The sequence below is a fragment of the Branchiostoma belcheri genome, unplaced genomic scaffold (genome assembly GCF_001625305.1).
Source record: "Branchiostoma belcheri isolate BF01 breed outbred unplaced genomic scaffold, Haploidv18h27 scaffold6, whole genome shotgun sequence".
NCBI classification, from domain to species: domain Eukaryota; kingdom Metazoa; phylum Chordata; class Leptocardii; order Amphioxiformes; family Branchiostomatidae; genus Branchiostoma; species Branchiostoma belcheri.
Genome location: NW_017804242.1, coordinates 7,468,475 through 7,480,925, shown reverse-complemented (window position 1 = coordinate 7,480,925; position 12,451 = coordinate 7,468,475). Strand labels below are relative to the sequence as shown.

Below are 12,451 nucleotides of genomic sequence, written 5' to 3'. Positions count from 1 at the left end.
TAGATGACACAAGTGCAGTGAGCTCAGTATAACAACCACCATTTCAAAACCACCAAAAAAATTCTGTAACTATCTGTATGCACAAGATGATTAAGACAATCAATGACAACCATAAACTATAGTAAATTTTTCCTTGATCCAAACCTTACAAAAAAAAATAATGGTCATATTCATGGAAGACTAGAAGTATTTTGTGTTTGAACCATAATATAATTGTAAAACATCAATGAAAAGTCCTTTGAAAATGAATTAAATGCGCATGAAAAAGGATGACAAAATGCCAGACTACATGTCAATAATTGTACAACATCGACATTGAAAATATAAGTGTCCTCATGATGCAAGTTTTTTTTACTTTGTTAAACTGTATTGTATAAGTTACTTAGTATTAGAAATTGCCAAAGTCTAATAAGAAAAGAAAGAAAGAAAATCCGTACCTACCGACCCTAATTTCTTCAGGACTGAAATGGGAAACAAAATTTTTTCCTAGGCCTGACTGTGTGATGCCAGCTTGAAAAAAAATTATGTCATGCAAACAATTTAATACTGTGTTTGAAAAAAAAATGCCACACCCATGTAAGTATGTTGAACAGTGAGAGACTTGCTCATATAGTTTGTACTTTTTTTCCTGGTGATAAAGTTGTGATGTGGTTGTGATGTGTTGACACATGTCAATCATCTGGGACAGTCAGATCTGTGTCCTCCAAACTGATGTCCTCCTCATCTCCCCAGCCTGCTTCTACCTGCAAAATTCAAGACAGATAATTTTAGTTTTTCAAAGTAAGATTCAAATATATTAAATGAAAGCTAAAGGAATCCAATGCAATTTCAGAGGTGGAAAAACAAAACAAAATATTTTGGAAGTGGAAATCTGTGTTTCATATTTGAAGTGTTAGACAAAGAAAAAAAATTCTTGATAAGGAAATCTATCTAATCAAGGATATATATAAATACAATTGTATGATGTTCTTGGTCCATATTCACATTTAATACCATTTCCTAGTACATGTATATTTCATACTTGAAACATTTGAAATATCCCCAAAACAAGCTACGTGAGGTGTCTTTTACTAAATAGTAGAACCAGTCTACGATACAAAACAAGCAACTGTTTTCCATCAGCGTAATCACATTCGCCTCTCACAGATACTAGTATGCTTTGGGACTGGCTTAATTCGACTTACTACATTAAAAGAAATTTTTAAACAAATTTTTATCATACTATGACTATATAAGAACTACACCAGAAGCCAGGTTCTTAACCGTATAAAGTTAGTAACACGATCATCAAAGTTTATGGGCCCTCAAATTTTGTATCTACACCTTGTGGTTTATGAATAAGACCCATTCGACTTCCACGGATCACATAAACTGCTTACGTCACAGGGGGGACATTTCGAATAGAAACAACTTCACAGGGGGGACATTTTGAATAGAAATAACTTCACAGGAGGGACATTTCAAATAGAAATAACTTCACAGGGGTGACATTTCGAATAGAAATAACTTCACAGGGGGGACATTTCGAAAAGAAATAACTTCACAGGGGGGACATTTCGAATAGAAATAACTTCACAGGGGGGACATTTCGAATAGAAATAACTTCACAGGGGGGACATTTCGAATAGAAATAACTTCACAGGGGGGACATTTCGAATAGAAATAACTTCACAGGGGGGACATTTCGAAAGAACGCCGTTCTAGAACGAGGGAGTCAAACGCGGCTTGCGCTTGCGGTGTACCCCCTGGCAGATCACTATTGCAAAAGGTAGGTGTCTATTTCCTCGGTAATATCACCGGAAATGACAGGAAAAAAGCCGGCACCCTTAGTCCACCTGACGTCGTGTAAATGATTGCCTGTGACGTAAGCAGTTTATACTATCCGTGAAAGGTGAATGGGTCTATTGGGGAAACATACCTCTGTATCTTGTGCAGCAAACACTGCAGACAGTTCCGTGTGTCCATGGTCCGTGCTTTCCACATCAGTAGCTTCCTTGTGTGACACGTCACCGAGTTCTGACAGTAGTGTAACACTCGCTGGCTTGAACTCTGGCACCATATCGGTAAAGAAGTCTTCTTCTTCCTTTTTAATGACCTTTGCCTGTATTTCCAGGTCTTTTCCTAAGTCTTTTTCTTCAATTTGCTGAAGACTTGGACGTACTTTTCTCTCAACTTTTCTAGTTGTTTCTGGTCTTTTGTTTGTGGTTTTATCATGTGTGTCTGTAGGAGTTGTTGCTTTAGTGTCTTCTGTTTGAGTTTTTGAAACTCTACCTTTTAGTTTCATGCCGGAATGCTTTGTTGTACTGTGTTTTCCACTTGTTGCGTGCGTCATGGTTTTTGTGTCTCTTGGCGTTGCTTTGGGGGATTCTGATTGGACGGAGGCTGATCCGACGCTTCTCTCGTCTTCAGGGCGGTCGTCCTCCCCCCACCCTCCCCAGTCGCTTTCGCTCGGAGTTCTGCTATCCTTACTCCCTAACGCCTTGGCCTCTTTTGCAGGAACTATGTCAAGGAATAACTTTTTTCCATCTTGGAATTCGTGTTCGTCGTGTTTTGGAAGACTTTCCATTTTTTCTAGCTCCTCTTCTATCTCTTGGCTTATTGCATCATCCTCTTTCGCCTGGGCCACACCCACAGATGTGTCCTCCCAGTCTGACCAATCGTCAGCCTCCTCTGCGGTGTCAATCAGTCTTGTTTCCATGGCAGCGATGATCTCATTGGTGGAAGCCCTGGTGTCACTGATTTCATCAACTGAATGCTCTTTTATTTCTTCTTCTTCAGTTGCTAATTGAAAACAACAACAGTTAAAAGATTAAATGTAGCATATTTATACATTATACCAAGTATCAAAAAGAGATAAACAAAATAAAAGAAAGAAAGAATTATATGGAAGTTTCCATACCTTTGGAAAGCAGCTTGTCTTGTTCTCTTTCCAGTCTTTTTCTTTCTCTTTCCTTCCTCCTTTCCTCTGACCTTCTCTTCATTTCTTCCCTCTTTCTCTCCCTCTCCAGCTGACGTTTTGCAGAAATGCTGTCAACCTCTCTGGATGGCTTAACACTGTGTTGGGTAGAGGAATGAAGACAAGTTATACCATGTCACATATCAAAATCAGTGAATGATTCTAACAGCTCTTCCACTGGTAAGTTTTCCAGAAGCTCCTGGAACATCCTGTTGTCTGATTCTATCTAGCAAAAGATATAGACCTGGACCTGTCTGTTACCGTGGTTTTAGAAGTTGTGATAGTGCTGTGTACAAATGTACCTAAACCCACATTTAGGTTCAGGTCCAGATTCTGGTCCAGAGGTTTAGGTTCAGTTCTGGACTTGTAAGTCTGGACCTTAACCCATGGCATATACAAAATTGCATGTTGGTAACCTTGCAATGTCAGGGCTCCAGACTAACTTTTTGACTTTTGACCAATGTGCTCCCAACCCAAAACAATTGGGCGCACCAGCAAAAATCTTGGCGCACCACCAGAAAAATATTGTCCTATTCACGTAATTTGGAGGTTCTCTGCGAATTCCAACAAACTGTACATGCATTTTCTACCTGGAGCTTCAAGCAAGTAAACCTAAGGAATTACTGTCATCAATATATCAAAATCTAAATCTAAGCTAGGAGTAGCTACCCAATCATATTTTCTTAAAGCAATTCACCAACAAAATCACAGCTAAAACAAACAAGAAAATGTTTTCAACCAGCACAGTGGGATTTCCAGTTGATTTTTTTCTCTTTAGATTGGCGTGTATATAATTGGCACTATCATAATCCACAGGGAAGCACAATGCTTACAAACCGAAGAACCTCTTGTTGGTTGATTGGCTCACCGTGCTACCATGATTTCAAATATGGTGGCACCAGTCAAAATTCTGAACTGCTACTAGTATTAGACTGATTTTCCTAGTAATTTGGACATATTTCTATATTGAAAAAAAATCGTAAGCTGCAGGACCTACTGGACAGATTTCTATACTGAAAAAAATACTGAGCAACTATTGGACTGATTTCACAGTGTAAAAAATACCTTTTTGAACCAGCTTGCCCAGTGGGCAACCTATGGCAAAAATTAGGTTGCCCATAGGAATTTCACATGTAGGTTGTCCCACCTATAAATTATTACTTTCCTCAAATCAAGTAATGTTACATGCATTTGTACATAAGCCTTTGACAGTATTTCTAACAGCCTTTAGTTAACTGATACTAGTAATAACCATTAATACCTAGAATTAAAAAGTATCTGTCGGATACAATGGTGCAAGCCAATTGGGCATGATTTGGGGGGGGGGGCATTCTTAAAATTCAGGTAGCACACTGGGCTACCAAAGTTCAAAAATAGGCTGCCCCAAGTAAAATTTGGTTGCCCGGGGCAACTGGGCAACCAGGTATTTTGCACGCTGTTTCATAATGAATTGTTGAAGAATACTAACATGTAAAACAAAATGTCTCACCTGGCGGAGGGTTTTGCTGCTTTAGGAGGGGAAGTCTTGATATCAAACGGCAGGTTAATGACCCCACTGACTGCTGTGAGGTTGGCCACATTTGCATTGCTCCTGGACACTGTAAAAACAATATTACATTGTACATATGCTTGAGTTTTTCATAAGGCCACACCAATTTAATTTGTTGTTTCTCGGATTCGCCCTGCCCATTTTTGCTTCTAAATCAACTGCAAAATGCTCAATAAAATACATATTTTGGCCCCAATGGTTTAGACTAGTTTTTCAATGTACATGTAACAGTGCAATTTTGTTTCATTAAAAGTTCAAAATTTATTGTTTTAATTATGAAACCAGCCTGGTATGTTGACTTCATGGCTCATATTGTAACATTTCTGGCTATCATGGGGTGCCTTGGCCTGTTTTTTTTTTCCCTGTCACTCCACATTTTTTCTACAAAAATCCGAGAAACAACAAATTATGTAAATTGGTGTGGCCTAAATCTGCAAAGACTCAAACAAGTAGACAGATATTAACATTACCAAAGACATTTTGTAGCAATTATGGCATTTTCTAGTAATAGAATGGTAGTCAAAGGCAACAAATCACACAAAACTTACATAAAACTTCTTTAGCAATGAATTTCATTTTTGGCGACGTCTCAGGGAGGAGCCTTATGGTACAGTATTGTGTGCAATTCGCAAGAATTCTAGGAATTGTACAGGCATTTTGTCCACAGGAATGGAATGTCCACAGGCATGTCTCTGACCCACATCTATGCCCAAATTCCTGGAAACCCTTGGGAAGACTCAGAAGACCTGTCTGCCATGGATGGTCCTACTTTATGTGACCCCGGGGCTCGTTCACTATACACTCGGGGGAGGAGTGCACTGTATCTGTCTTGCTCAAAATCATGAAACGATGGCAGTGCCATGCAAACAATAACCCTAACATGAACCACCGTTGCCATGGCAATGTATGTTTTCATTGCCAGTCTTGTTATAACTGTAGACATGCTACTAAGAGCTTTGGACAGTGGATGGTTGTTCAACCAGTTGAAAGATACTATTAGGGTTTACAGCAGGGGTTTTTCTGAACAGGGGAAGAAGGGCGCTGCGCCCTCATGTAACAAACCAGCGCCCTCATATCAATTTTCAGATTGAAGTCTAGGTCTTTTTCAAAATCATCTTTTTCCAGTAAAAATACAAAAACAACACCACAGAACAATAAATTCTAGCATTACAAACTATGTTACTCTCATAAAAATTCCAAAATCTTATCACAAACTTGAAAATTTAGCTCTAGTAGTAAAAGTTTGAATGGAATGAACAATGTTCATTGAGAACTTGCTCAAAAACATGTAGCTAGACCTCCTTCATTTGCATACTATAGAACAGGCTCTGAAGTGAAACATGAGACCTGAGTTTGTAGCAGCTTCAATGGATGAATGTGTTGGAATTGTGCCATGGGAAAGGTTTCAGCTTGTGGCAAATCCAATGTTGTCATCTGGAGCTACTAGTAACATCACTAATTGTGTAAGTGTATAAAGGGTGATTTGCAGATTGTGTGTACTGTTGATTGTACTTATATTTTATAAGGGAAATATGCAATGCATGAATAGAAATTTGGAAAAGGTATTGAGGTTATTAAGAGTTCAAATTTTCCCCCTCAAGTAGCCTCAAAATGTCCCATTTCAACTTCAAATTTTCAAAGGCTTCACATGGGGATACCCCCCTTCCGCACCAACCCCCCCTCGGCCGCTTCGCTCCCTCGCCATGATACTGCTCCCTCATGCCAAATTTTTCTAGAAAAACCCCTGTACAGTATCAGAGTTTAAATCACATCTAAGTCCTGTGCTCTGGAAAATCAGGTAATTACAATGTATATAATTATCATAAGGAAGACCAAAAGACTCAGCAATGGCTTTCTAAGTAAATTAAAGTTTGTTTGTTTGTTTTTCTTTGCTGAAAAATTGTTGCATTTTGTTGTACAAGATAATTGTTACCTTCAGGAGAAGACATGAAGGTGGCAAACTTGGGTCGACCCTCCTTGAAATATTTCTTCCTGTGGCCGCCCACTACTACTTCTCCCCCCAACACTGGCACCACCTCAGCCAAGGCTCGTAAGGTGGCAGCTACTATCTGGTCATTGGTGTCCTTCAGTCCTAGCAGTAGCTTTGGGGAAAAGGGAAAAGTTCAAATGTAGATGAAGTGATTTTCTTTTGTGGAAGGAAAGGAGGCTTTTGTAGTATTCTGTTATCTGTTATGTTTCTAAATCAATTCTGTGGCACAAAAGAATAATAACAAAATAATACTAATAGTGCAATTTTCATCATTTTCCAGCACCAATTTTGAAAAATGGATGGAAGGTTTGAAGTGGTTTAAAACAAGAAAGCAAAAGCGACCTTAAACAAGAAAACGAGTTTTCCTATTTTGATGTGTGAGTGTAAGTCCAAAACGATTAGTCATGTGCATCCCCAAGAAAGTCACAAAGTCTAAACACAATCAAACATAGTGCTGTGTACCAGTTTGCTGTTTGGGATTGAGTCCAAAAAAAAAAAACTAATTTGAAAAGTCAAGAATCGATTTCAGATTTACCAAACCACCTAAAACCATCCACAGATTGCAAAATCTGTGCTGCAATATGAAGAAAACATTGCCATCGGGCATCGTCATGCGTTGGCCTCCATGTTATGTGGCCACAGTTTTGTCCAGACATCTTGGCAAAGTTGCCAACATGCAATTTCATATATGCCATGGGTTGAGTCTTACGAGTACGGAACTGAACCTAATAATAAACCTCTGGACTTGAATCCAGACCTAAACCTACAATGTAAATGTGGGTTTAGCTATACAGCACTATATGCTGAATAAACGTACAGGTACATTTATTTATTTTTCTTGCCCAAATGTTCACCAGTACATACTTATTTTGCACTGTACGTTTATTAATTTTTGTTAAATCAGTCATTTTTTTTAATACACATATAGTAAAAAACATCTAAAGGCGTATTGTAGCGGAAACTTGTCATTTTTGAGCCTGTTTTCGCCACCTGACTGTCACACACCTGTCGCAGTATTCTTCTCCGGATGAGTTCGGGGTCAAACTGTTCCACGAAGGCTGAGAAGTGGTGCAGCAGGATCATGCGCACGTGTTCCTCATGTACAGTGAACAGGTCTGCCAGGATGGGGATCACGTGTTCACGGTACACCTCCGCAGGGAGGATGGCGTTCACCTGGCCTGGGATAAACTCTTCCCACCTGTTCTTTTCTGCAGTGTAGACAATATGTGTCAGGATATACAATGTAGTAATACAGAACTTTATTGACACAGCCAAAGTATAGTAACTTTTGTAAGGTCTTAAACTACTACAGACGATATATAGAGACATATTCATTCTTGGGAATAGGTGCACTGGTGCACCCAACCAAAAAAAACTAGGTGTTTAAATTTTTTTGGGGTGCACCATATGAAACAAAACCTACTTGCAGGTCTTACTGCTCCTCTTCTGAGTCTAACTTCAAAATCTTAAACAAGTACTCAACAACAAAGATTTTAGTATTTTCCTAATACTTAGAGACCAAGAATATCCGGTATACTATCATACATTTCTAATGCTTAAAAATTCCTACAGAAATGTTTGGGTGCACCCACAGAAAAAAATTAGGTGCACAACTTCAATTTTGGGTGCACTAAGGTGCACATGCACCCAGTATTTCAAGCCCTGTGCGTGGGTACAACAAAATTAACCTACATTGTATGTACATGTAGGTGAATTGACTCATACTACTTCTTCTATAATTATAAGGTCTAAACATTCTTTGATATACATGTATTCACCTATTTGTACAAAGTAAGTGTAACTGTTACTACCTTGAATTCATCTATAGCATGAAATGTAACAAATTCTGTTGAGCAAGCGGAGAGAAGGTTGAACAGCTTTGTGCTTTTTTCATCATATACAATGTACATGTAAGAGGACAATCCATAATAAAATGCTGTTCGTCTTCAATCTCATTGGCAGGCAGGGATTTTTATTTATATCTTTCTAATCTAAGAAATAGTGCACAGTTTCAATTTTACCTGCACTAACCTCCATATGGATTTGGTATTTCGAGCCCTGATGTATTATTATAACTATTAACTGTCTTTAAAAGTTGAGCTGACATACACGTACTGACCTGTAGATGGGGTAAGCAGGTGAGGGTAGAAAGACTCCACAGCTACAGGTTCAGCCATGACTAGTCTGGTCATCAGCTGGAATACAAGACATGCCCCCCTCCCCCCTTCCTTAAAGGTTGAGCTAACATACACAGAACTGACCTGTAGATGGGGTAAGCAGGTGAGGGTAGAAAGACTCCACAGCTACAGGTTCAGCCATGACTAGTCTGGTCATCAGCTGGGGAACCAGCCGTGTGGCCACCAGGACAGGGGGAAGACTGTACACTTTGGCTGCCAACGTGCTGCATGAAATATGAATAATGTAGATATGTAACTCAATTAGTAATACGCATATGTGTAGATATGTAAATAATAGTTGAAATACCTTTATTGTACATTCATGCCACGACGGGCTAGGTACAGGTCAAGACTTAACGGACACATAACAAACGTGTGTAGAAAACATACATAAGGCACATACAAGGGTACTATATTAGGCTAATACAAAGTGTTCTAGTTACTGATCTAAGACAGAGTGGTCAACTTCTCGCTTTTTTGTACAATGGAAAATGTAGGAACAGATCATGTTTGTGATACAGGGTTTGTCTAGAAGCATCAAAAATATAAATCTATCATTTGCACTTAGGTGTTCAATAATGTACATTTGGGAATGCATCTGTAGCAGCGACACCTGTGCTGCAGTGCAGTGTGAACCAGTCAGAATTGCCCTGAGGAAGGTGACAGACGGTCACCGAAATGTCGGCTGAATAAAAGACTGTCTTGGTTTTGTAAAAAGAGTCTCTTTCCTCTGGCATAATGATAGAATAAGACACTTGTGTGAAACAGAAGCATTTTGAGCAACTTATGCTTTTTGATAAATTTATCTTATATAATTCTTCTTGCAGTAACTGTTATATACTAGTATCATACAAAAACAAGAGGAAAAACAATGATTGTGTCTTTACCACATAGTGGTGAAGCCATAATGATATACTATAAGTACTATAGTCAAACTCACCTGAAGAATAAGTTCTTTTCCTCTTCATCCTTGACGGTGATGTTCTTTAAGAAGTTCATGATCTCCAAGTAGTCATTCCTAAAAAAATGGAGCAGGCAGTCAACACTTAGAGAAAACACTTGAAGCTATGTTGTACTTAGAAAACACTACTAGTAATTTGGCAAACATATAATGTAAGCTCTAATATTTTTATACATTATCATTCTAGGTACATCATAACATGTTATCAAGGCCTTAAAAAGACCATCTTGAACACCCGGACAGTCGATTCAAAGGAAGACTCAGTGCTTTACCTTAAAATGTTAAAATCAGTGTTATTTTATGTTTCAAGCCCATTGTACGTTCCTGTAGGACTATTCCATTGTGTCAAAACATTGTACATGTACATTTGACTAGTTTAAGTCACAAAGAATTCAAGATACTATAGTCTTTTTTTTTGTCTTTGTACTAAGTACATGTACTACTCACTTGAAGATTTTGTCAGACAGCAGAGTCTTGAGTCTTGGCCTGGCAGTAGGGTCTGGGTGTAAGAGTCCCTCAGATACAGACAGCTCAAAGGTTTTACACATTCCTCCTAAAACATTAAGATAAGCAAATAAATTAATCAAATATAACTACCAAAGTTGATGCTTAGTGTCCAAGGTGTCCTGTAGTAAGACAAAAAAGCTGACTTTCATTACAAATTTATTTTTATACAAATGTGTAGTACATGATTGTTATGTATATTGCCAAATCAAACTATTAGTATCACTTTCAGACATCGGGCTGCATATCAACTTGATTTCTAATGGATTAACAAAGGGCCAAACAAAGGTTCAAAACAAACAAACAAACAAACAAAACAATATTGTGATGACTGGGAAGAAAGCTTCTTTCTAGATTTGCTAAATTCTGTACTGGAGTACTAGAGTCTAGAATTGAACAAAAAGCAAGATACATTTTTTACTGCTATACACTTATATATAAGGATTTCCTTTTTTGCTATATACACTATGTCATACAAAAAATTCTTGTACTTGTAGTATGTATCATATGCAATATGAACTCACCCATTTCTGTAAGGTATTCCAACATCTGTTCAGCAAGGATACCAAAAGCATAGGCATCCCGGGCATAGCCATATTGCACGTTTAGGCTATATTTTCCTTCCTGTTAGGGAATGTACGGAATATTAAATCTATGTCAACAACAGTTACTCTTATAATTTAGCCAGACTGGCACAATAAAGAAAAGTCATTGCCAAGAATGTCTTTAACACCTGGATAGCAGAAGTGTGCACATCTTAGAAATTACTGAACTGCTACATTAGCTCAAGAAGTGCTGTGTACTGGTTTGCTGGACTGGTTCCGGACTTGTAAGAATGTGTAGGTTCAAGTCCAAAAAAAACTAAAAGAACTGATTCCGGACTCATAACAACAACAACAACAACAAAAAAATGTCACTTTTCTTTCCAAACCACCTTAAACCTTCCATAGATTGCAAAATCTGTGCTGCAAAATGAAGAAAACATTGCCATCGGGCATCATCAAGTGTCGGCCTCCATGTTATGTGGCCACAGTTTTGCCCATACAAAATTGCAAGGTTGCCAACATGCAATTTTGTATATGCCATGGGTTTAGGTCCGGACTTACAAGTCAGGAACTGAACCTAAACCTCTGGACTTGAATCTGGACCTAAACCTAAATGTGGGTTTAGGTACACAGAACTAAGCTCAATTTTTTAAAACCATCCTTTGTTTTACGTTGGTGAAGGTTACTCATCCAGGAATACGATAAATAGATGAAGTTGTTTAGTCATTTCACACTGGATTATTGAATTTTTTTTTGAATTTTTAAATTTTTTGAATTTTTAATGTGTAAAAATTCAATAATCCAGTGTGAAATGACTAAACAACTTCATCTATTCATCCTTTGTTTTGTTTAAGGTTGTAATGTTTTGGGTTTCTGACCTTTAACTTTGTGTTAAACTTTGTGAATCTTTCTTTTAGCACTACAGTTAAAGAAATGTACTCTCATCTGCCGAATAAACATACCCCTCGGAATAAACGTACCCCCCGGACAAATCTTCAAAATCAAATAAACATACCCCCGGAATAAACGTACCCCCCGGAAAATTACCAAAATTGACGGGTAACCTGTGTCTCTTGTACTAAAATGCACCCTTACTGATATATGCACAAATCTTTAACTGTTATTTGCAATTAGGAATTTAAATAGACAAAAAAAAGAGCATTTAATATTTTGTATTTTGATAAGCACCACCCATGACAATAGAACATTCAGACGAATTTATGCACGCGGTGATTGCAAAAACCGGCCCGAAAATGACAAGTTTCTTGCTACAATATGCGTTTATAAACGTCTTCACGTCGATGATTTGTCAATTTTTTTCACACGAAGTTGAAAAAAATTACTGGTTTTCAAAAAATTAATAAACGTACTGTGCAAAAAAAGAACGTACTGGGTGGATGTTTGGGCCCAAAAAAATAAACGTGTCCCGTATGTTTATTTGGCAGATGAGAGTAGGCTGTAGGGTGATGCTTTTTTGAAGGAAAACCACACTAACCTTTTCCTCTGGGGGTAGATACTGGGCATTTCGAAGATGACGACCTTTGGTTAGATACTGAAAAAGAAGAATTCACAAAAATTCAACAAACTGAAAAAAAAAATCAACCTGCATGCACACCTCAGTGAAGGATGATATACAATATTTCTAACAGATTGGGTCATAAGCAGTATAATTTTTCAAGGTAGGTTTGCACACACCAAACTTACACACACACACATTCACACACACACACACACCACTCACACACACACACACATTCACACACACACAC

The 12,451-nt window shown here is 38.1% G+C and overlaps 1 protein-coding gene across 1 annotated transcript in view; it reads right to left on the bottom strand.

Annotated features, from left to right (window-relative positions):
- Nucleotides 1–620: 620 nt before the first annotated feature.
- LOC109482639 (protein-associating with the carboxyl-terminal domain of ezrin-like) overlaps nt 621–12,451 on the bottom strand; it is a 20,585-nt gene continuing 8,754 nt past the window's right edge. Inside the window, exons 4-15 of the mRNA XM_019785446.1 lie at nt 12,178–12,234; nt 10,662–10,761; nt 10,081–10,186; nt 9,613–9,690; nt 8,753–8,896; nt 8,615–8,712; nt 7,501–7,703; nt 6,439–6,607; nt 4,446–4,554; nt 2,900–3,054; nt 1,919–2,781; nt 621–743 (exon numbers count right to left, since the gene is read on the bottom strand). Of these exons, the coding sequence (XP_019641005.1) occupies nt 672–743; nt 1,919–2,781; nt 2,900–3,054; nt 4,446–4,554; nt 6,439–6,607; nt 7,501–7,703; nt 8,615–8,712; nt 8,753–8,896; nt 9,613–9,690; nt 10,081–10,186; nt 10,662–10,761; nt 12,178–12,234 (2,154 nt within the window). The 3' untranslated portion in view covers nt 621–671. The remainder of the gene's footprint in view (nt 744–1,918; nt 2,782–2,899; nt 3,055–4,445; nt 4,555–6,438; nt 6,608–7,500; nt 7,704–8,614; nt 8,713–8,752; nt 8,897–9,612; nt 9,691–10,080; nt 10,187–10,661; nt 10,762–12,177; nt 12,235–12,451) is intronic.